General features: G+C 42.5%; 1 protein-coding gene across 1 annotated transcript in view; it reads left to right on the plus strand.

The window, feature by feature from the left end:
- TRPM8 (transient receptor potential cation channel subfamily M member 8) overlaps positions 1 to 26,147 on the plus strand; it is a 167,000-nt gene that overhangs the window by 53,117 nt on the left and 87,736 nt on the right. Inside the window, exons 7-12 of the mRNA XM_073634952.1 lie at positions 2,916 to 3,088; positions 4,630 to 4,804; positions 6,475 to 6,542; positions 10,015 to 10,215; positions 21,011 to 21,113; positions 25,918 to 26,036. Of these exons, the coding sequence (XP_073491053.1) occupies positions 2,916 to 3,088; positions 4,630 to 4,804; positions 6,475 to 6,542; positions 10,015 to 10,215; positions 21,011 to 21,113; positions 25,918 to 26,036 (839 nt within the window). The remainder of the gene's footprint in view (positions 1 to 2,915; positions 3,089 to 4,629; positions 4,805 to 6,474; positions 6,543 to 10,014; positions 10,216 to 21,010; positions 21,114 to 25,917; positions 26,037 to 26,147) is intronic.

The raw sequence follows: 26,147 nt of genomic DNA on the forward strand, positions 1-26,147 counted from the left end.
GAGACCGCCGGAAAACAAGACATTTAACAGAATAGATCAGAATGATCAGACAGGGAGCATTTTAACTTGCAGTTTATTGAGCAGGTACAAAGTTAGAAGCAATAACAATAAATAGGTTCATGATGGCTAAAGACATGCATAGACTGCAGGATAATGGAAGCTGCACAAACATGGACTCTATACAGTAATGTCTCTGTGACTCAGTCAGGGTAACATGGCTGCACAGCATAGTCTCTATAACAACAGAAAGTCAAGAAATCACTACATAATTATATAGTTATTCTGGTTGAAAAAAGACACAGAAAAGAAAAGTCCATCCAGTTCAAACAATCAATGGAAAAAAAATAAAAAAAATATACAATCCTACACTGAGCAAAATTATAAACGCAACGCTTTTGTGTTTGCCCCTATTTATCATGACCTGAACCCAAAGATCTACGACTTTTTCTATATACACTAAAAGGCCTATTTCCCTCAATTATTGTTCACAAATCTGTCTAAATCTGTGTTAGTGCGCATTTCTCCTTTGCCCAGATAATCCACCCACCTCACAAGTGTGGAATATCAAGATGCTAATTAGACAGCATGATTATTGCACAGGTGTGCCTTAGGCTGGTAACAATAAAAGGAAACTCTAAAATGTGCAGTTTTACTGTATTGTGGTGGTCCGGGGGATCCGAAAACAAGTCAGTATCTGATGTGACCACCATTTGCCTCACGCAGTGCACCACATCTCTTTCGCATAGAGTTGATCAGGTTGTTGATTGTGGCCTGTGGAATGTTGGTCCATCCCTCTTCAATGGCTGTGCAAAGTTGCTGGATATTGGCAGGAACTGGAACATTGCGTCGTATACGCCGATCCAGAGCATCCCAAACATGCTCAATGGGTGTCATGTCCGGTGAGTATGCTAGCCATGCAAGAACTAGGATGTTTTCAGCTTCCAGGAATTGTGTACAGATCCTTGCAACATGGGGCCATGCATTATGATGCTGCAACATGAGGTGATGGTCGTGGATGAATGGCACAATTATGGGCCTCAGGATCTTGTCACAGTATCTCTGTGCATTCAAAATGCCATCAATTAGATGCACCTGTGTTCGTTGACCATAGCACTGGATCCACAACATTGACATCAGCAAACCGCTCATCCACACAATGCCATACATGCCGTCTACCATTTGCCCTGTACAGTGAAAACCGGGATTCATCCGCGAAGAGAACACCTCTTCAAAGTGCCAGACGCCATCCAATGTGAGCATTTGCCCACTCAAGTCGGTTATGACGACGAACTGCAGTCAGGTCGAGGCCCCGACGAGGACAACGAGTATGCAGATGAGCATCCATGAGATGGTTTCTGACAGTTTTTTGCAGAAATTCTTTGGTTATGCAAACTGATTGTTGCAGCAGCTGTCCGGGTGGCTGGTCTCAGATGATCTTGGAGGTGAAGATGCTGGATGTGGAGGTCCTGGGCTGGTGTGGTTACACGTGGTCTGTGGTTGTGAGGCCAATTGGATATACTGCCAAATTCTCTGAAACACCTTTGGAGGCAGCTTGTGGTAGAGAAATGAACATTCAATTCAAGGGCAACAGCTATGGTGGACATTCCTGCAGTCAGCATGTCAATTGCACGCTCCCTCAAAACTTGCGAGGCCTGCACATTTTTGAGAGGCCTTTTATTGTGGCACACCTGTGCAATAATCATACTGTCTAATCAGCATCTTGATATGCCACACCTGTGAGGTGGATGGATTATCTGGGCAAAGGAGAAGTGCTCACTAACACAGATTTAGACAGATTTGTGAACAATATTTGAGAGAAATAGGCCTTTTGTGTACATAGAAAAAGTCATAGATCTTTGAGTTCAGCTCATGATAAATAGGGGCAAACACAAAAGTGTTGCGTTTAAAATTTTGCTCAGTGTATATACACAAAACTATACCCACAGTTGATCCAGAGGAAGGCAAAAAACCCCAATAAAGCATGATCCAATTTGCTCCAGCTGGGGAAAAATTCCTTCCCTTCCATAGCTTGGTGTCATCCGCAATCACTGAAATAGTACTTTTAATCCCAGAACCTATATCATTTATAAATATGTTAAAAAGTAAGGGTCCCAACACTGAACCTTGGGGTACACTACTAATAACCTTAGACCATTCTGAGTAGGAATCATTAACCACTACTCTCTGAATACGGTCTTTAGAAAAACAGTTCAGAGTACAGCTACTTGTGATAATCCTCATCAACAGTATTCCTTCAGTGAAGTCCAAGTAAAAAGGTGAGCAGCTGGAGAAATCCAATGCCCAAGTTTAATGGGCTACCCCACTGGAACTGCAGTACTCTGGTAACAGTCGGGGAGGGGTTACCTACAGTTGCTGAGTCTTCTGGGGAAACTGTGTGCAATTAGGCTCAGCTGCCTGCACGCTGGTTTTGATAGTGGAGACCTTTCACCTGGCTGCAGATCACTTGCCTGACTACTTCTGGCTCATCAGCTTTGGCTTCCCTTTGCTGCTGAGGGAAAGCTAAAGAATGTATTCTCCCTGAGTGTGTCCAGGAACTGTTGGAACCAGAGTTGCAGTTAATAAGTTAAAAGGGCCTGCATCTGTAGCCAAACATCAGGATTAAATGGGCACTCCGTCACAAACATAATCCAACCGAATTGCCTCAACTGGCTTAAATTTGCATATATCTAGTACTTACATGTATGGTGGGGAGAACTGCCTGTGTTGTTTGTAGTGACCAGTCAGATTCCACTTTCACCAAGTGGAGTATAAAAAGTAAAAAGAGAAGTATGATTAGTTGGAAGACAATTTCTTCAAACCCTTTATATTGTGTTTAACTATTGAATGCATTGGTAGAGGAGGTTTACATTAAGATGCAAGTCTTTGTTAAATTATTTTCCTTTTCCCACACTTAGGAGCCTGGATATTTACAGGTGGAACTCACTATGGTCTTATGAAGTACATAGGAGAAGTGGTTAGAGATAACACCATAAGCCGGAGCTCAGAAGAAAAAGTAGTGGCTATCGGCATCGCAGCCTGGGGCATGATCTCTAACCGGGACACACTGACCCGGACGTCCCCAACGGAGGTGCATGAATTTCAATTTACTATATTATAAATGATTTTGGAGCTAGGGGTGCTAACATATTGAAAATATTATATACCTATACCGAACTCAAATGCTGTGCATCATGAAGTCAACAAACTTTTCCTGCTTTAAATGTATAAGTAAATGTGCAGTAATGTGCAATTTTGACCTGAATTATGTTGAAAACTCTATGGGGGTTATTTAATAATACTGAAGAGTGCAAAATTTTGTGCAGCTTTGTATAGAAACCAATCAGCTTCCAGGTTTTATTGTCAAAGCTTAATTAACCACTTCAATACAGGGCACTTATACACCTTCCTGCCAGGACCAATTTTCAGCGCTGTCGCAGTTTGAATGACAATTGCGCGGTCATCCAACACTGTACCCAAACTAAATTTTTATCATTTTGTTCCCACAAATAGAGATTTCTTTTGGTGGTATTTGATCACCTCTGCTTTTTTTATTTTTTGCTAAACAAATAAAAAAACCCCAAAAATTTAGAAAAAAAAAAAAAGTTTTGCTTTTGTTTCTGTTAAAAAATGTTGTAAATAAGTAAGTTTTCTCTTTCACTGATGGGCACTGATAAGGCGGCACTGACAGGCACTGATAAGGCGGCACCGATGAGGTGGCACCAATGAGCGGGCACTGACGGGCACTGATGATGGGCACTGATATGCAGCAATGATGGGCACTGGTAGGCAGCACTGATGGGTGGCACTGATATGCAGCACTGATGGGCATTGATAGGCGGCACTGACGGGCACTCATGGGTGGCACTGGGTGGCACTGGTGGGCACTGATACATGGCACTGAAGGGCACTGATACCCGGCACTAATACATGGCACTGATAGGCATCCCTGGTGGCACTGGCAGTGGTAGGCATTGTGAGTGGGCACTGATTGGCAGCTGCCTGGGCATTGATTGGCAGCTGCCTGGGCACAGATTAGTATTTCCCTGGGGGTCTAGGGGGCATACCTGGTGGTCCAGTGTGGATGGCTTCCCTGGTGGTCCTGGGCGGCTTCCCTGGTGGGCATGGGTGGGATTCGAGGGGGGGCTGTGCTGATAAACAATCAGCACAGACCCCCCCTGTCAGGAGAGCAGCCGATCGGCTCTCCTCTACTCGCGTTTTTCAGATGCGAGTGAGGAAAAGCAGATCACCGGCTCTTCCTATTTACATCGTGATCAGCTGTGATTGGACATGGCTGATCACGTGGTAAAGAGTCTCCGTCAGACTGACACCCCGCAACAACGATCGCTGCGATGCACACCCCCAGTGGCTCAATATCCTGCGGACGTCATATGACGCCCAGTCAGGATATTGAAACCACTTTGCCGCCGTCATTCTGCTATATGGCGGACGGCAAGTGGTTAAACAAGCTGAAGTTAGAAGCTGGTTGGCTACCATGCACAGCTGCACCAGATTCTGAGTGCTCCAGCTTTAGTAAATCAACCCCTTTGCATCTCCATCAATATCGTGTTGATATTATGCCTAACTGTACTTATATTAAATGCTTTGCGTAACCTGTATCCTCTGTGACAGGGAAATTATGTGGCTCACTACACCCTAGAGGAGCAGAAGCGAGATCCCCTCTACTGCCTAGACAACAATCACACGCATCTGATTCTGGTGGATAATGGCACCAATGGACATCCAAGTGTTGAGGCTGATCTTAGAGCTTCGTTGGAGAAGTATATCTCCGAGTTAAATGTGCCTGGTACAGGATTTATCTGCCTAAGGGTCATTTCACTAAAGTATAATGCATGTAGTGTTTTTTATTTGACTGCCTTACATGGCTAGATTTTCTCTTGTTCGGCCCAATTGCTTTCCCCATTGTTGCTAACAGTGTGGATAGAGTAATCTCCACTACCAGCTATTGTATTTAGGCTGCGAGCACCACCTGCAACTGCTGGAATACAGTGGCGCTGCCAAACAGTGACTGCATCTGATAAGAAATGATTAAAGTGTTACTAAACTCACAACAGTAAAATCAGTCTGTATATGCAGTAAAGCATGCTTGTTGTACTCACTGTGGAACCCAAGGGGTTAATCCTCCGCGTTGTGTAAAAAAGGCTGTTTGATCCCGTCTTCTCTGATCCTCCCCTTCGTTTACTGTCCCCAATCCATTTGCTGATAGAACAGAGCCTGGGGACACTCTGCATATGCCAAGTTTGGTGTGTATTGCTACAGAGTTTTTTTTTTGGGGGGGGGGGGGGGGGGGGTGATCAGCACAGGACCAATGAGCACTGTCTAGACAGAAAGTCAGGGGTCATGCAGCTTCATAAGACAGTCAGAGCAGAATAAAAAGTCCTCCTCCAAGCTTTAACCACTGCTCTGCTGGACATTGATAGAAGCCATAAGACTGCTATATACATGCATACCCCACCTTTAAGTACACAATGGGGTTTATTTACTAAAGCTGGAAAGTGCAAAATCAGGCTCACTTCTGCATAGAAACCAATGAGCTTCCAGTTTTTATTACCAAACCTAATTGAACAAGCCGAGGTTAGAAGCTCATTGGTTTCTATGCAGAAGTGAGCCTGATTTTGCACTTTCCAGCTTTAGTAAATAAACCCCATTGTGTACTTAAAGGTGGGGTATACCTGTACTGCTGATGACAAAAGGTATTTATCAGTTTTTATTTACTAAAATAATTGCATTTCCATGTTCTGTGTACTGTGGGAGAACAAATATAGTGAATGCAGGCTCCTGGGTTTAGTAACACTTTAATATTAGCAAATACATAGGTCATTTAACTTTTTGAAGAATGCTAAATTTAATCTGTGTCCACTTTTGGGTATAGATATGGTTGATTATATTGCCCATTTGATAATGACTTGCCAAATAACCTCAATTCATAGAAAATTTGATTTGTTATAAACATACCCGAAAGTGCTGAATTTGCTTACATTGAACCATGTAGTACCACAGACTCCAGAACCATACAGAATTGATAGGCATATATTTTGATAGGCAAGTAAAATTAACCTTTTTAACGTTGATGGGCCCTTAATTAATTTTCAGGTCTCAGGGAACTCCTGCCAATAATAACAATTTAAAAAGCTTATAGAACATTAGTGTAGTGGAGTGGTCTGTGGGAAGAATGCTTCTTACATTGGTGGTCACTGTGAAGACTATCCTTATTACAGATAGCTGAAAAGATAATTGGTGTAGGTCATATCTGAGAGGCAGAAATAGCTAATTGCTCAAGGAGCCCCCAGCAACCTTTGGAGGAATCCTGGTGGAGAAAGGCTGAGTAAATTATCTAGCAATACACAATTCAATTGGTAATACACACATACAACTGTAGTGTTTTAAATTTGCTAAATGCAAAATATATCCTTTAAATATGTTATATAAAATATTGTTGTGCTTTTTCCTCTGCAGAATCCAATTATGGTGGGAAAATTCCTATTGTATGTTTTGCACAGGGAGGTGGGAAGGACACACTGAGGGTGAGTTGACATTTTACAAACATTGCAATAAATTACTTCTTTGCACTATTAGAATGTTTAGCTATTTATCACAGATCACAATTTACCTGTGGTTGGTTATAATTTAATTTGGCTAAAAATTATTTCCTTCATATACAGTATTTAAAACACTCTTGTCCCAACTGTCTATATTTGGAAGGGACAGTCTCAGGGTTGGAATGTCAAAAAAGACAGCCTCGGGTCAACTTGGAGCATTGTTTGGATGGGTTGGGTTTAGAGGCTTATCTGCGTGGAATTGTGCTCTAAAGATGTTGTAAAATATGCATATACTATGCAAATATGGTTGGTGTTACTAAACCCACAATAGTAAAATCAGTCTGTATATGCAGTAATGCATGCTTGATATACTCACTGTGGAACCTAAGGGGTTAATCCTCCGCATTGTGTAAAAAGGCTGTTGATCCTGTCTTCTCTTATCCTCCCTCTCTTCCACTGTCCCCAATCCATCTCTTGGTAAGACAGAGCCTTTGGAGTCACTCTACACATCCTCAGTTCGGTGTGTACTGTTAGCGTGTTTATTTTTCTTGGCACAGGGCCAATCAGCACTGTCTAGATAAAGGGTCAGGGGTCATGCAGTCTCATAGGACCATTCAGAGGGGATGAAAACTCCTCCTACAAGCTCACAAGACTGCTATATACTCCTGATGAGAAGCAGTATATTTTTACTAAAGTAATTGCATTTCCATAATCTGTATACTGTGGGAGATCAGATATGATGAATGCAGGGTCCTGGGTTTAGTAACACTTTCACAATATATAGCTATAGCAAACCATGCAACTGCTATGGGGCCCAGCAGCATAGAGGTCCAACACTCTATAGGGGCATAATGATTTTGTGAGACAGCATGCATGTACACTTTCGGCATCTTCAATGAGAGATATTATGTTTAAAGGAAATCTGTTATGAAAAGAACATGGATGCTGTCATTATTGACTTTTTCTGAAAGTGCTAGTTTCCTGACTGTTATATTGAACCTTTTGCTTCTCTATCTTGAGTACAAAGAGTCTGCACACTGTAAAGAAGAACTCAACAGACTGTTGACATCAGTTTTAGTTAATCCATGTAAGAATAAAGCATTATGTTAATACTTAATAGTATTTTCATGACACTGTATAGAAGGGCTCTTGTTCTTTGTGGGGAAGCAGTGGTCTCTCCACAAAGGTCTAGCATACCCCCCTGCTGAGTTAAAGCAAGAGCTTTCCAATTGACATAAACATTGCTGAATGCAGAGCTTTAAGTCTTACTCAGTGGGGGGAACATCAGACCTCCTCAGAGAGACCACTGCTTCCACATAGACAGCAAGGGTTCTTCTAGCAAGAAACAGGCATTTCAATTTAGGTTAAGGCAGCTTTCTAAAGAAATCAAACTGTAAGCTTTTACACACCCATTGTTTTGCTACACCTGCAATATATTCAGATGATTTAAACTGAAATTGCAGTTGGGCTTTAACATAACATGCAAGCTAGGTAAAATTAAACAAAATACAACTGAGGCTGGGTTCACACTGATGCGAATTGGCTGCGGATTTCCCGCATCCAATTTGCATGACAGGAAACTGTGACCGGCTCTCAATGTAGCCGTTTCACACATCCCTGGGTCGGCCGCGGAGCTGATTGCACAGGGGTCCTGTGCGTCTTTGGCTCTGTTTTTTTAGGTTCGAATTCAGGCTGAAATTCGGGCCTGGTTTGTCCCTGAAACGAAGACAGTGTGAACTCAGCCCAAAGAAAACTAGAAGACTGCCATTATTAATCTTTGCTTTTTAAGGCCCCATTCACATCTGGTGATTTGGAATCGCGGGTGGAATCTCCACTATTCTTCCTGTGATTCCAAATCGCACTGTAATTTGAGGCAAAACGTGCTACACATACAGATTATGGTTGCCATTCATTTTTAAAGGCACCTCAAATGCGGTGCAGTTTTGCCGCAATTGTCACGTGCCAGAATTGCATGGCAGTCGCAGCAAACCGCCTCTCATGATGCTTGTCGCCTAAAAGGGAGCAGGAGCTTCTTTTGGGCAACAAGCTACACGCAATGCAGTTTGCCGTGATTATCACTCGTCAATCACAACAAAACTGCCCTGCGCTTGATGTGCCATTAAGAATGAGTGTCACCCAAACATGCGTGGCACGTTTTGTCATGATTGCAGTGCCATTTGCATGCAACCCCAAATTGCCAGATGTGAATGAGACTTTTAATTTCAAGAAAAAAACAAGGAGGAAAAAACGTACGGAGCACATCAAAAGTGCACATGCAGTAATGCATCCAGAACACGTACTGCATTTTTGTGGTGTGAACCAGCCCCAAACGCAAGATGTCTGGTTGTCATTGTAGCACCCTCCGTGTTACTTAGTGTAGGTACATTTAGTTTAGCTCCTCTGTAGGCAGAAGAGCAGGGGTTCAATTTGTTTTTGCCTGTGCAGTGCTTCAAGGCTGTAGCTCTGTTACCTCCCCCTGGCTTCTATAACTCAATGGAAAGTTCTAGAACTTAGAGGGCGAAGAAACAGAGGCTGCAGCCTGAATATTGATGGAGTTCCCACCTATCCCTGAGGAGGCAAGGCTCTGTAGGTGGGGGAACAGTCCCATAAATAGTCAGAAGGCTGGCAGTCGGGGAGCAGAGCCCAGGGTCCAGTCGCCTGGAGGGGACCCGTGGGCAGAAGGAAGACAAGGAGGGCAAGAGGGAGAAAGGCAGAGTGAAGGAGCAGCTGGAAGTCTCATACCCTTTACCAGCCTCAGCTAGGCTAGCTGAAACCCTCCTGAGAGCAAGGCCCGGATGGTATAGCAGAGCAGCCATGAACCTATACCCCAATTGTCACAGGTTTAGGCCTCATGTACACTGCTGCTGGTAAACGGACGTTTAGGAGCAGTTGGGAATTTTTTCAGCTGCCCCTGAACTCTCCTCTATGTTATCTTTTCAGTACATGTACACATGGTCATTTATAGTCCTTTCCAGGCAGTTGAGTTTAGAAGCATTTTTTGGAAAGCAAAAAAATGCGTTCAGAGGCATTTGAAATGCCAAATGCCTGTAACAGTTTGTAAACATGTGTAAACGCGGTAACTCGTGTTTAGCCGTGTTTCATTTACAGGTGTTTTTAATGGAGATACTTTTTTGACTATTTGCAAAAAAAAAAAATTCTAAATGCAAATGTGGCTAAACGCCGCATGCAAATGCAACAAAACGGAAGTTTGTAAACGTTGGTTACTATCTGTCAAGTTAAATAGTTCAGGAGAGGTTTTAAAACGTCCCGTGTAAATTAAACCTTACTTTAATTTACTCTCACTGAAGGCTATGTACTGTGTTGCTTTTTATTGCTACACCACAGGCACTGTGATGTATATATGTTTTTCTATCTCAAAGGATTTTAACATGTTTTATAAAAGAACTCCATTGAGAGCTGGCTCGTCTCTGCCTAATTCCTTTTTGCTTTCAAGTAGGCAATAAATACAGCAATCAAGAGTAAAATCCCATGTGTAGTGGTGGAGGGATCCGGGCAGACTGCTGATGTCATTGCCAGCTTAGTGGAAACCGAGGGCACTACTTTAGCATCATCTGTCATTAAAGAGAGGCTAGTTCGATTCTTGCCTCGCACTATATCTCGATTGGCAGAAGAGGAGATGGAGACGTGGATACGATGGGTACAGTATCTTACAATTTATTTTTACTAAAGATAAAAATTGGATTGTGAGTTGTATCTGTTCAGGTGCTTTGTGATCCAGCAATACTCTGTGCTCCAATGAGCATCATTTTATACTTAAAGGACTGGTATGCATTTTATCAGTATATACTTTGGAATATTTTTTAAGTAAACCTGGCTTAGTCTAATGCCGCGTACACACGATCGGAAGTTTGGCCCGCAAAAACCCAATGAAAGTTTTTCGTCGGAAAATGTGACCGTGTGTATGCTCCATCGGTCTTTTGCTGGCGGAATTCCAGCCAGCAAAAGATTGAGAGCATGCTCTCAATTTTTCGGTCGGGAAAAGTTCCTATCCGAAATAGCGATCGTCTGTGGCAATTCCGACGTGCAAAATTCCTACGCATGCTGGGAAAAAATTCAACGCATTCTCGGAAGCATTGAACTTCATTTTCTCGGCTCGTCGTAGTGTTGTACGTCACCACGTTCTTGACGGTCGTAGTTTCAGCGAACTTTTGCGTGACCGTGTGTATGCAAGGCAAACTTGAGCGGAATCCCGTCGGAAAAGCCATCATATCCTTTTCCGATGAGAAATCCGATGGTGTGTACGTGGCATTAGATGTAAAAATAATGTTCTTTAAAACGATCTATATGAAGCCCCTTGAATGCTAGGCCCAGGCTGTACCTGGGCCTCTTGGGGCCTAATGGACCCCATGTTATATTTCTAAAGCAGATAAGTCAGTTTTTTGCTCTGGGCAATATTTTGTGAGGTCATAGTATGATTCCACTTGCAAATTAATTAGAGATAAAATGCAAAGTTTACATTTTTGAATTGTCTATAGTTCAATTTACTTACTCTTTTGTTTGGTATAGAATGTATGTTAAGCAATATACAGTATGTAGATCTTGACCATTGGGTACTTCCTCAAGTTTGTCATAGTCTATCAAATTTTAAAATGTTCCAATATTAAATCACTGAATGAAATGTACATAAAACTAAGAGGCATATTTATAAAGCAGTGAATGTGACATTCAGCAAACATTCTCAGGCCCTATAATTTAAAACTCATACACCAGCCAGGTTCACCTTAATTAAATATTCGGTGAATGCCACATTCACTGCCTTTTAAATATACCCCTACATTTTATTCACAAAAATGCAAATATTTTGTTAATGACGATGAGGGTTATACAGTCAGTTCCAGGCTTTCCAAGAAGACCCACTCCATAAGATACCCATAAAAACCCTCAACTTCTGCACATTTCTCAATGGACTTACAAAAGGGCTGCTCAGGTGATATTATATAGGAAAGGTATAGGAATGTAATACTTTACCTTATAGGGTGCATTGGGGGTTATTTACTAAAGGAATATCCACTTTGCACTGAAAGTGCACTTGGAAGTAAAGTCTCAGTAGATCCGAGGGGGACATGCAAGGAAAATAAAAAACAGCATTTAAGCTTGCACATGATTGGATGATAAAATCAGTAGAGCTTCCCCTCATTTCAGATCTACCCCTTAGATTTAGAGCGACTGCACTTCCAAGTGCACTTTCAAGTGCACTTGCAGTGCAAAGTGGATTTGCCTTTCGTAAATAACCCCCATTGTGTACATCACCCACCTCCACTTTTGTCTCTGACTCATGAAACTTTTTTCAATGCATTCATAAAGACAGGAGTACATATTTCTTCAAGAAAAAAAGGAAACAATATGATATTGTGTCAGGCATTGAACAGCATGCTCAAAGGTCTGTTTACATGTGTTTGATGTGTTATTGCATGTTATGTTGCATGTCTGAATGTGTGTTGCGGTAATGCAAGTTTCCACAATGCAACAGTGTGAATCTGGCCTAAAGCTGGCCAAACACTGATAGATTATTATTGTTCAGCCTGCAGGCTGAACGAAGAAAACAAACCAATTCCTACATACACCCTATACAGCATGGATGGATAAATCTCCCGCTCCAGCTGTCTCTCGGGCGGCTGTCAAGATACCTGTACAGCGGCTGCTTCTGATTTAATGCACCTGCTGTTCAGCCAACAATTTTCCACCTCGCACATTCCATTTGTCAATCAAAGGATGTTGGGCAGGAGGTGATCTTATTTATTGTTTCAAGTAGAAATCAATGGAGAATCTGAAGTTCTAAATTAGAAAGTCCAATTTACATTGATGTCTGACCAAAGTTTAAACTGTTAATTATATCTGTCCTTTCATACTGCTTCTGGAAAACATAACGGGAATGGTAATTTTATAGAAATATGCAATAGGTCAGATGTAACTCCCATATATTATCTCCCAATATCCTCAGTTGTCTTTTTTTTCTCCTGAACTGGCTAAAAGCTGTACTACAGCTTCCAGAAAAAAAACTGTGTACATGGAGTTCTTTTAATAATCACTGTTATATAAATGGATGAATATGTAATTAAGGTTTTAGTGGTCAGACAGAAGCCGCTTGTGTTCTTGTTATAGTACGCATACTTCCTCTATTAAGGTGGCACATGAAGCTTTTAAAAGACAGACACACCACTCTATGTGTCTAATAAGTGTCTAAAATTCCATTTTACTATATAGTACTCCAAAACAGTACCCCATTTCTGCAATGGTCATATGTTTTTATCATCCCCATGCTATTAGTGTAGAACTAAATAGCCATTACTAATTATATTTTTTTTTAGCATGCATTTAGCTTTTGTTCACTTTTACCATTAAGTGTATCATCTGTGCTTATTGAACTGGAGTTGGGAACAGTTAAAGAATAATCAAATGCAGGTATCTTGCTAGCCAGTAGGCTTCATTATGGATCATTAGTGAATACGCATAGTACTGCCGACTGAATTACATAATAAAAGGATTGCTTTTTAACAACAATTACATTTAAAAGGGAAAAATTATATATACTGCTTCAGAGACTGCCACGGACCAACAACCAATACCAAACCAAACCAAAAAAAAAACCTACAAAAAATAGTAGAACTACATCCCTCTAGAAGTCAGTTTATTACAAACAAAAAAAAAAATGTACCTGGGTATAGAGAAATTACCCCTCATAAAAACATACCCCACCACTGTACTACATCCATGGACAAAAGATTTGACAGATGAAAGTATTACCTGACCAATATTCTTTCACCTGGCAACAGGTGTCGTTATCTTAATTAAGCTACGCCCTCACATATTGATGCTTTACAAGGGTAATTACCCAGCTATTTTTACTCAACTGCTTGAGGATGTACAGGCATGAACTGATACATCTCTTTCCTAGATGGGAAGAATTGTGTTGGTAAAAATGATCGTTCTACCCAAATTGCTGCATTATTTTCAAACTCTTCTGATTTCTGTGCCGCTAGAAGCAATCTAGAAATTTCAAGCAAAAATCTTTAAATTCATTTGGGAAACTAAGGTTAGAAGATTGGTACAAACTACATTATATGCTCCCAAGAATTTAGTAGGTCTTGGAGTTACTGATTTCCATAGATACAGCTGACCAAAATGTGTCAATTACACTCTTCCTATTATAAACCGGACTGAATGTCTTTAGAGGCCCAAGCCTGCTCCCTTCTACCTATAGAATTGGTGCTTTGGCTCCCTTCCAAACATCGCAAAGCTCTTTTGGGCCCAACCCTTTCTCATTTCACAGGCTTATGAGACTCTTCTTGTAGGCAGTTGCCCCTTCGCTCCCCTCATATCCTGCCCTCCCTTCAACAATCCCTTGTTTCCACCAGGTCTACAATCTTATCAGTTTCTATTGTGGATGGACAAGGGATTATATCAGATAGGCCAATTTTTCGATCAAAAGGGCATACGCCCCTCCTAATATTTTGTGCAGCATTTAGAGATGCCATCTTCTGAAAGTTTTTGTTTACAACAAATTCTACATTACTTATGCTCTCTTCAAAAAATGAGTGCTGATCTTGCCACACAAATGCTTTTTGAGAATAGATGTTTGCAAACCACATTGCATTGGGGAGTGCATTTCAGTGTACAGACTATTTGTTGTCCCGTCTTCCAAATTGTACTATCAACTGGCATGGGAAAAAGATCTTAACTTAGACCCGATGATGTGGATTGGCAAACCTGGAACGCTCGTATTCATAAGGGTATTATAAATGTAGAGTTGAATAAAGCTGCGCTAAAAAATTAAACAACATATGTAGATATAGTCCATATACCACAGGGAATGTGTACAAATCTCTAAAAACTTCCAACACAACGGCAGCCTATGTATCACATACCAGGTGCTGGAGGCCAATGGAGAGAGGGCTTCCTTTGCAGCTAAGTTCCAGACTCCCCTGAAGGTGAGACAGGAGGAGTCGGGTACAAAGTAGCACAGGTCGCCTGTGAAGTTGCTTGCAGAAAGCTCAAGAATCCTGCTGTTGTGATGAACAGAATCTGCAGGCAGGTGGTACCTGTGAAGTGAGACAGGTCTGTAAAGTCACTGAAATAATAGAGTAGTCAACACAAGCCGAGATCAGAATCAGGTTTAAAGCAGAGCAGACGAAGTCAGGTGGAAGCCGGGTCAAACACGAGAAGCAGGCAGAGGGTATTCGTGAGACGAGCCGGGGTCAGGAACAGGAGCAAGGAATCACAGGAACACAGGTAACAAGCTGAGATCAGTCAGCAACTTTAAGCACTGATACACTTCCTTATAAAGGCCCATGTGATCTGCTGCTGGGGTTGCTGGGTCCAAGAGCCCTTCTCCTGTTGTTGGTGGAGAAAATAGGACAATCTGTGCTAAACCTTAGATATGTGCATGTGAAAAATTATAAAATGAAATAAAAAATATGCAAAAATGAATATGTGAACAAAAAGGTGCAGCATCAAACAAAAAAACAGAATATCCAGCTTATATAAATGTGTAAAAAAGGGAAAGATGCACAACCAAAAATATATAAACAATGAGTGGTGTATCATGTCGTATGATCTCTATAATTTGGGATCCATCTGATCTGGTAAGTGGCGCTGTTTGCTTTGACCATTGAGGAACACAATCGTTTTAATGTTTTCTGATGCCCTGTGAAGTTTTGTGTTTTGGATATAATATTTACACTAGTCTATGGACTATATTATATAGGATATTTTTTTCCTTCAGAATTTGCCACTCAGTGTTTAAATCACAGTTATATTGCTACATTGTTGGTAATAGAAATAACTTTTTGGACACAATACCTACAGCAGTCTTTTGGACTTTAAAATATAGGATTGTTTCATTCCTTTTTTGACAATTGCCGCTGAGTGTTCAATCACAGTTTCAGTTGTTACATTGTTGATAATATATTGTCACATCACCACTAATTGTTTATATATTTTTTGTTGTTGTCAGTGCCCTGACAGATGCTGGGTCCTAAAGACCTTCTCCTGCTGTCAGCGCCCTGACAGTGCTCCCCCACCGACGGGCAGCCTACAGATGCCCATTTGGGCAATTTTCTCTGGGTATTTGGCCCAAAATTCTCAGCGGAATCTGGGGGCATGTTCATTGGCTTCGGGTTCCCAGGAGCTTTCTTCGGGTGGATATCCTTTCCACTTGATTAAGTATTGGATCTGCCTACCTCGTTTTCTGCAATCTAAAACAGATTCCACCTCGTATTCTGTTTCCCCTTCAACAGTTACCGATGGTGGAGGTGGTTCCACTCTACCTGGAAAAGGATCCGGTATGGCCGGCTTGAAGAGAGAGGCATGAAAGACTGGGTGAATTTTGTATGAATCGGGCAGAGATAACTCGAAGGCCACTGGGTTTATTAAACGCTTAATTGGAAAAGGGCCAATATATCTCGGCCACAACTTCTTCAAAGGGCACGGTAACTTCAGGTTGGCTGTTGATAGATATACTTCATCACTGACTTTAAGGGAGAGATTCCCTCTTCGTTTCCTGTCAAAGAACCTCTTATAGTTGGACTGAGCCTTTTGTATACATTCTTGGAGGGATTGGTAATTCGGTTGTATGAAGGCAAGTCTGTCCTGTACAGCAGGCACTGCTGATTTGGGTATAGTCTCTGGTATAGTGGAAGGGTGGAATCCATAGTTGGCCCAGAATGATGACTGCTTGGTGGCAGAGTGTAGCGAGTTGTTAAAGGTGAACTCCGCCAGTGGAAGCAGGGAAGCCCAATTGTCTTGGGAAAAGGCTGAGAATCAATGTAGGTACTGCTCCATGGTTTGATTTGTACGCTCAGTTTGCCTATTACTCTGGGGGTGGTAGGCCGAAAAAAGGCAGAGTTCCACACTTAGGGCTTTACAAAGAGCTCTCCAGAATCTGAAGGTAAACTGTACCCCTCGATCTGAGACAATGTTGTTGGGCAGACCATGGAGTCTCACGATCTCTCTGATGAACATGTGAGCTGTCTCTGTAGCTGAAGGTGTGCCTACCATAGGCAAGAAATAGGCCATCTTTGACAGGCGATCCACCACCACCAGGATTGTAGTGAATCCTTCAGAGGGCAGAAGATCAATGATAAAGTCCATGAAAATCATTTCCCATGGACGGTTAAGGACATTTAAGGATCTCAATAATCCCCAGGATTTAGTCTTGTCACCTGTGCTGTGCAGGCACACCGTGCAGATTCTAACATAGGCTATGCAGTCTCGAACATGGTTGGGCCACAAGAAGGACCGTTGGATGAGCTCACTAGTTTTATGGGCTCCAGTGGTCAGCTAAAAGGTGGTCATGGAATGTTTTGAGAACTGGAAACCTTGCCTCCTGGGGTATGAAGACCTTATCTTGATGCCAGAGTAATCCGTCCTGTCACCTTAGAGAAGCATGCTCTGATTCAGGGCAAGATGCAGTCGATCTCAAGCTAGGCAGAATAAACAAAAAGTTCTGGGCAGAGAGAATGGTGCTCGGGGGAGCAGGTTCAGCAGATTCAGGGAACATCCGGGATAGGGCGTCTGCCTTCCCATTCTTAGATCCGGGTCTATATGTCAAATGGAAGTTATATCTTGAAAAAAAATAAGGCCCATCTGGCCTGCCAGGGCCTTAGGCCGCTTAGCGGATCTCAAATATTCTAAGTTCTTATGGTCAGTAAAGATCATGACTGGGTGAGTAGCACCCTCCAACAGATACCTCCACTCTTCAAATGCTACTTACCAGGAGTTCTCTGTAACCTACGTCATAATTCTTTTCGGCTTGGCTTAGTTTTTTGCAGCAGAAGGCTACTGGGTGCAACAAGGCCTTTGGGCCCAGACGCTGGGAGAGGACAGCTCTTGTAGCTATTTCAGAAGCATCAACTTCAAAAATAAAAGGAAGTTCTGTGTCCGGGCGTTGCGATACTGGAGCAGAGGTAAACAAGATCTTCAGACATTCAAAGGCTGCCTGGGCTTCCTGGTTCCAGAGGAAACAGGTATGAAGGCGAGTAAGCTGAGTTATTGGGGAGATAATGGTCGAGAAGCCTTTGATAAACCTCCGGTAGAAGTTGGCGAAACCAACAAATCTTTGGACTCCCTTTCTATCAGAGGGTGCAGACCATTCAAGGATTGCTGAGACCTTTTGGGGGTCCATTGAAATCCCCTCAGTGGAGATTATGAGCCCTAAGAACTGGATGGACTGCTTCTCGAATTCTTCTTGACAGTGATCTTGTTGAACTCCCTGTAGTCAATAGACGGCCGGAGGGAGTGGTCCTTCTTCTCAACGAAGAAAATGCCTGCTCCTGCGGGTGAGGAGGCAGGACGAATGAAACTCTTGCCCAGGTTCTCATCAATATATTGCCTGAGAGCTTCCAACTCAACCTCGGATAATGGGAAGATGCACCCAAAAGGTATCTCTGCTCCAGGAAGAAACTCGATGGGACAATCGTAGGGCCGGTGCGGGGGCAGGGTATTGGCTTTCTTCTTGTCAAAGATGTCAAGGAAGTCATGGTAAGCTGAGGGAACAAGCTGACTGGTATCTGTTGAAGGTTGAATGGTTAGGCACGCAGGGGGGTCGACTTGTATGGGAATGCCACATTGTTGGCAACAGTAGCTGGAGGAAAAGGTGACCTCTCATTTGGACCAGTTGATTGATGGGTTGTGGGTCTGCAGCCAAGGTATCCCCAGGATGACTGGGAAAATGGGAGATCTGATAATATCAAAGCGGAGGAATTCCTGATGACCAGTGTCTGAGGTTGCGAGAATGGGGACAGTCTCTTGAGTAACAGGCCCTGAGCTAGGTGGAGTGCCATCAGCGAGGTGTATGTCCAGTCTTTTTTTCTTGAAAAGGAGAGGAATATGCAAGTCTTTTGCAAGGTTAATATCTAAGAAGCAGCTGCATGCTCCTGTTCCCTTTCTTCCGGGCTCAAAGAGGGTTGGATTAGATCTATCTGCATAGGCTCTACATCGGATGTGTTGGAGGTTGGAGGAATGGAGGCAGGGACTGCTGGGGCCGGGACTTTGGGTAGTACCCAAGCTGGCCTAAAGTTCTGGGATGGCTTGGAGCGCCGCTCCCGCAGGCGCCTGTCCTACTGAATTGAAACTTGAATGAGAGCCTCAAGTATAGCGGGAGCCTCAGACCTGGCTAGCTCATCCTTGAGGGTTTCGGACAGGCCTAGGCGGAATTGGAATCTTAGGGCTGCATCGTTCCAACCTGTATCAGCTGCCCACCTACGGAACTCTACATAGTCTTCCACTGCTCGTCTGCCTTGCACAAGGGAATGAAGAGCTGATTCGGCAGTGGCGGTTTTCTGCGGGTCGTCATATAATACTGCCATGGCTTCAAAGAATGTAGTGACTGAGTTTACCACCTCATCCCTCTTTTCAAGCAGGTTATGAGCCCAGGATTGTGGTTCATCAGACAGGAGGGAGATGATGAACCCCACTCAGACGGTCTCAAGTGAAACTTTTAGCCTTTAATAAACTACCTATATGGTACGATTTACACTATGGTGAGTTTGTTCGCATTTTTGGGTAACGCTTGTTCTACTTCCTTGACTGGCTGATGATCGAGTCTCCCTGGTCGCCTGGTGTCTAGACCAAGATCCTTCCTACCTAATACCTGTGAATTGCCATCTCAATACCCTTCTGGACAGAGGCCCTGGCTGGGTTTATAAGCCGCAGGCTCATGAGAGCTTGCCCTCTGGTAAGCACACACTCTGTGGTGGAGGTGCACTGTTTTTTAGTGGTGTTTATTGCAAGATTACACACTGGTGCATATTATACGGACTGAATCTGTGCAACACATAGGCTGCCGTTGTGTTGGAAGTTTTTTGAGATTTGTACACATTTACTGTGGTATATGGACTATATCTACATATTTTATTTTTATTTATTTATTTTTTGTTTCATTTTTTAGTGCAGCTTTATTCAACTTTATATCTGTATATGTGTGTATCTCATGTTCCTAGCAGCTGCTTTGTTTTTTGTTTTTTTATTTTTCTATCCCTTATTTGTTATTTAGCGGCGCGGTAATTTACATTTTTATCACTATTATAAATGTAACACTGGTAGAGGCAAGCTTTAGGCCGGGTTCACACCTACGCGAATTAGATGCGGGTTTCCCCGCATCCAATTCGCATAGCAGGAGCCGGTTCACATATCCCCGTTGCGGCTACGGAGCGCACTGCACAGAAACGCTGTGCGTCTTTGGCTCCGTTTCAGGGCCGAATTCAGGCATAGATTTGGCCCTGATTCATCCCTGAGATGGGGAACAGGGACGCACAGCGCTCCTGTGCGATCCGCAGCGGGTTCCAGTGTGAACCCGGCTTTAAAGTTTAACCTAGATGGTATTTAGTAACAGAACGCTTCTCAAAAATATTTCTAGGTTCTTCATCCTCATGCTTTTGGCATGAGGATGAAGGTGGACAGTTGGGGACACCCCTTCATATTTGGTGAACATGCCCTAAGGGTAGGCAGTTCTGGGGAAATGTCCACTCTTTGATATATTCTGTTACAATGGTAAATATTGTGAAGGACGCTCGGATTGCGCTGCTGAACATGCCAGTAGATGACATCCCGTGATATCCACAGATCCTAATTTACTTTATATTTTTGGTGGCTAAAATAGCCATTGCAACAGCTTCGAAAAGCCCTGTAGTCGACTTGGCCCTGTTGAAGCCCAAGTTGACTTGGATTATGCTTAATGAAAAAAAATGTGAGCGTCCTACAGGATAAACAAACACTTTTTGATAAGGTATGGAAGCCCTGGCTTTCTTACTTACAGGTAAGATATTTAACGGCAGCAGGTTATGTAATCGGTGGGGAGCTTTCGGATGGACAAGATTATTTCCTTTTCTTTTTTACTTCTCTTTTCTTCTCTTATTTTCCTTTTTTTTGCCTGTCTTTTTACTTATCAACAATGCTGCATATTGTGTAGTTTTATGGTTACACCTCTTTTGATGAAACCATATCCACACTTATGGTATATCTGTACCAGTTTTCCTAACAATTTTCTCAAAATGCGTTGGATATAAACCAATGATATTATAGTTGGTTTTCTATTTTGTAACTCGTTATGATATTTTTCTTCTGAAAAAACAATAAAAAAACTATTAAAACAGAAAGTATTACCTGACACATGTTCACACATAATAGAAGATAAAAAAAAAACTGTCAATTAGGTTTATATTTTACATCACATTTTAAGAAAGGGTAATATCTCTTAATTAACAAACACAGTGCAATTAACAAAATTGCACAATAGTTAATAATAATAGCCCCACGATGTACTTGTATTCGTTTTTGTTAGATTACTACACTGAATTGCTGAAAACTAATATTGGCTTATATTTATACTTTGCATTACATACATGCAACAGTAGGAAACAATCAATCAACTTACCCACTACTATATGATTCAAAAATAAAGACATGTGGTATGGATTAATGCTGTACCTTTGCAGATTAAAGAAATAATGGAACACCTTCATCTTCTGACTGTAATTAAGATTGAGCAGGCTGGCGATGAAATAGTAAGCAACGCTATTTGTTATGCTCTATACAAAGGTAAGTGGGCAATACCATGACTTACAGTATGCTACTGGCACACGATCTTTTACTACTCTACCTAAAACAGGAGACTAAATTCACTTGACTTTATCAGTGTTATTGTGTTAAAGTAGAACTATGGCTTCCCATTAAAAAGTGTGCTGCGACCTTTAATTATAAGTGCATCTGCACTTATAGTTTCCTCTTAGTTCCCCTGCAAAGTCCCACCAATACATGTTAATCTTGCCAGTGTAGTGCACCTAATGTAACTTCCTGTGATGGTGTGGCAACAATGCTGCATTGCCACAGTCTATATGAAGGTTCTGAATGTTATGTATACTGTGCCTGCTTGCACTACATTGGGTTAAAAAAAACGTTGCAAGGGTTGTGGTGATTAGCATTGTCACACGAGCCTGTAGCTTGTAGTTCTGCCCACTGCTTTCTGGATTGATGGCACTGCTTCTGCTGCTGAATAAATCCCATTGTGAGCTGCAGTGTCTGGGAGAGGGAGTGTGTGAGACACAAATGAAGGAGGATATGGCTCAATCAAGGAAGGTAAAGAAAGTTTTTTAATTTACTTTATGAGTCTTGTGCATCACATAGTAACTAGACGTGGTACTTGTTATACAGGAGCCTTTAGTTGTACTTTAAGATGACTGGTAAGTATGTCACATTCCTATTTGAAAATTAGGCCAGACTGTAGAGTACCTAATATACTAATGATGTTGGAATGTTTATGACTTTCTTTTAGGCAGGGCTTTTTTTCTCAGAGAAAAGGTGCAGGAACTTAACCATGCCCGCCACACACACAAAGCTGCCAAATGGCATCAAATAGTAGCTCTTCCCTCTGCATACAACCCCTCCCTCCACTGCCCTTATCTTCTCCCCCTCCTTAAATGCTCCACAATCTGTCATATGTCTTACCTTTGTTGCAATATTAAGCTGAAGCACCTATCCAGCTGTAGTACCTCCCAGCATACTATACTATACTACAGTCACTTGCAAGGGATATCATGCAGTAGGATCATCAACAACTGGTCACCAGGGAAAAAATGGAGACCACAGAGGGTGCAGTCTACCACGCACCCTCTCCTGCCCATGACTGCACTGAACCCTGGGCACCTGTTCTGTATCTCCCTTGTCCCTGTCTGGCACTCAGTGGGATCTGCGCAGGAGACCTGTGGGTGTACTGGGAGATAAGCTATCACTTGTAAACGCAGAAGCTGAACTTCAGTGTTATTAAGTGATAGTGATGATCAGGGAGCAGAAGACCTGAGCCAGAGGTGGTGGAACTGAGTTCCTCCTAGTTCCTGCTGAAAAAAAGCCCTGCTTTTAGGTTCCAAAAGCTCTTTGCTATGGTTTTACAATAGTGTGAAACAGGGAAAAGATATTTGAGCTACAAGACTATTCTCTAATACCAGCCATCATTTTATGCCTTTGGGTCATTTATAGGGCTTCCAGATGTGCTTCAAATAGCTGCTATTTTCTACAAGAATGTGTGCTCAAAATACATGGAATTCTTTTAATGCCTCATTCACACAAGCGTACTTAAGCGCACACAGGTATGAGGGCCGTGTTTTGCCTGCACAGGATGCATGGGTGTTTAACCACTTCCTGCCCGGCCTATAGCAGATTGACGGCTGGGCAGTGGTTCAGTTATCCTGACTGGGCGTCATATGACGTCCAGCAGGATAACCGCCGCCACGCGCCCGTGGGGGCGCGCATCGCGGTGATCAGTCTGACACACCGCTCCACCGATCTTGGTAAAGAGCCTCCGGCGGAGGCTCTTTACCACGTGATCAGCCGTGTCTAATCACGGCTGATCACGATGTCAATAGTAAACGTCGTTGATCGGCTTTTCCTCACTCGCATCTGACAGACGCGAATAGAGGAGAGGCGATAGGTGGCTCTCCTGACGGGGGGGGGGTCTGCGCTGATTGTTTATCAGCGCAGCCCCCCTCGGATGCCCACACTAGAACCACCAGGGAAGCCACCAGGACCACCATGGAAGGGGGCAACATGTGGATGGCCAGGTATGTACCCCATGGCCATCCACATGTGCAAATTATGCCCGATCTGTGCCAATCAGTGCCCACAAATGGGCACTGACTGGCACCATTATATATCAGTGATGCCCAGCAATGCCACCCATCAGTGTCATCAGTGCCACCAATCAGTGTCATCAGTGCCACCCATCAGTGTCCATCGATACCACCTGTCAGTGCCCATCCATGCCCATCAGTGCCCTCCTATCAGTGCCCATCCGTTCCACCTATCAGTGCCATCTATAAATATCCATCAGTGCCACCCATAAGTACCCATCAATGCCACCTATGAGTGCCCATCAGTGCTGCCTATAAGTGCCCATCAGTGCCACCTATGAGTGCCCATCAGTGCCGCATACCAGTGCCACCTATCAGTGCCCATCAGTGCCACCTATCAGTGCCCATCAGTGCCACCTAATCAGTGCCACCTCATCGGTGCCCATCAGTGCCGCCTTATCAGTGCCCGTCAGTGCAGCCATATCAGTGCCCGTCGTTGAAGAAGAAAACTTACTTATTTACAAACATTTTTAACAGAAACAAAGAAAAACTTTTTTTTTCAAAATTTTTGGTCTTTTTTTATTTGTTGCGCAAAAAATAAAAACCACAGAGGTGATCAAATACCACCAAAAGAAAGCTCTATTTGTGGGAACAAAATGATAAAAAATTTGTTTGGGTATAGTGTTGTATGACCGCACAATTGTCATTCAAATTGCGACAGCGCTGAAAGCTGAAAATTGGCCTAGGCAGGAAGGTGTCTAAATGCCTAGTATTGAAGTGGTTAATGCATTCCTGTGCAGGCAGTACCACTCATGTCAACTGTGAGGCCATGATTAAGGCCTGATGGCTGAAACGCGTTGACTTTTTTGACTGTTGTTCACCTGCATTATTAAAACAATGTTTTAGCTGACTTCCATGGCACCGGCCTTTCTACCTTTTTTTCAACAGTGACGCAGCAGCTGCACAGACACAGTCCCTGAATTCACACTGCATGCAGCTGCACCCACACAGGTGTCAAATTGGGAGTAGTAGCTGTAGAACACCTGTGCATCTTGTCCAAGCAAAACACGGCCCTCATATAGGAGTGCGCACAAGTACACCCATGTGAATGAGGCCTAACTGTTTCAGTGAAGTCACTGATCTTTGTAGATACACAGATTTGAACAGACTTTTTCATAAATATAGTAATCCACCCATAAGATTAACATTCCATGGCTGTAAAAACATGTACTTATGATTGATACATAATGCTGCTGGTTGTAAAGGTGTTTTCCTAAGTGCCAATTAATTAGGAATTGTAATACATGTAGTATAAAGCCAAAACAGTGCGCAAAACCATATTGACTGAATATACCTGTATATAACTGTACACAACAAAATATATTTCTCCTGTGTTTACATCAATAAAAATAATATAAACATTTGGTGATTACACAAATATAAAGTACAATCAACAGCTAAAGTGATTTTAAAGGGAAAAAAAAATAACATACATCTCTATACTTACCTGCTCTGTGCAATGGAATTGCACAGAGCAGCACGGATCCTCCTCTTCTTGTATCCCCCGCCAAAGCCCTGGCCCCTCCTCTCTGTCCAGTGCCCCAATGGGAAGCAGCTCACTCCCGATCCCTGCTGCTGCTTCCATTGACACAGATAGCGGGACTCGGCCCCACCCCTGCTCTCTCGTCACTGGCTTTGATTGACAGCAACAAAAGCCAATGGCTCCCAGTGCCCCTGCAAGGCCAGTGAGACATGGAAGTGAGGGGACAGAAGAGCTGCAGATGTGCACAGCGCTGAATTGAACGAAGGCTCAGGTAAGTAAAAGAAGGGGTAGAGGGCCAAAATGGATGCCTAAACATTTGTTACCTTAATGCAAGGAATGCATTAAGGTAACAAATGTTTAGGCTTTAGAACCACTTTAACTCATACAATTGTTCATAAAATGTATGTAAAAATTAAGGTCCACACCCAGTGTCCACAAACAGCCCAAAAGGGCTACTAACGCATGGTATAAAACATGTGCATTGTAATCAAGCATTCGGTGTTCCCAACTTTGCAAACCACCAAAAGTGCCAACTTCGTACCAGCTGTATATGATCTCTGGGTTTTAGAGATCAAATGCGCTTGTGAAAAGGGTTAAACCCAACACATTTTATGTTTCTACGTTTTTCTACTTCTGGAATACAGCCAATATCCCAGAATGCACAGCTCCTCTCAGGTGTAATATTAGGAGAAAAAGAAGATCAACTTAGGGTAATAATGCTAAAACATAATTTAGCACTTGTGCTTTGAAGTCAAACATTCAGTGCTCCCAACTTTCAAACCACCAAAAATGCCAGCTTCTTAGGAGAAATGTATGATCTTTTTATGGGGTTAATCCCCACCAGATCCGCTGCATGCTTGCACATGTTTTTCCTTTTGGAACAAAACCAAAACCCAAGGACGCAAAGCTCACCTCAGGAATAATAGAAAGAAAAGCAACCCAACATAGGATAATTACGCTAAAACACTTCTTTATTAATTAAGAAAAAGTACTCACAAATATCACCGGTTAAACTCGCAAACACCACACCATTGTACTGGTAGGCAAACTACAAAGTCACTGGCCGCAAGCCCTGCTTCCTTATTCTTTTTACAATACATGTAGTAGTTTACAATTTTGTGGTGGCTGCATTAGCCCAGAGACTAAAGGCCTGCTAGGTTACCATCTATATTTAAAAAAAATGTTGATATAACATTGTTTCAAACTGTTTACCCTTTGTCATTGCTTTTGATTACAGCTTTCAGCACTAATGAACAGGATAAGGACAATTGGAATGCACAGCTGAAATTGTTGCTAGAGTGGAACCAATTGGATCTTGCTAGTGAAGAAATCTTCACAAATGATAGGCGATGGGAGGTATGGCATATGCTGTCATTGTGAGCAATATGTTTGTGGCTTTTTTTTGATAAAATATTCTGTAATTAAATCATACATACACCATTTAAATATGCATATCTGTCAGTAGTT

This window comes from Aquarana catesbeiana, linkage group LG06 (genome assembly GCF_042186555.1).
Source record: "Aquarana catesbeiana isolate 2022-GZ linkage group LG06, ASM4218655v1, whole genome shotgun sequence".
Lineage (NCBI taxonomy): Eukaryota > Metazoa > Chordata > Amphibia > Anura > Ranidae > Aquarana > Aquarana catesbeiana.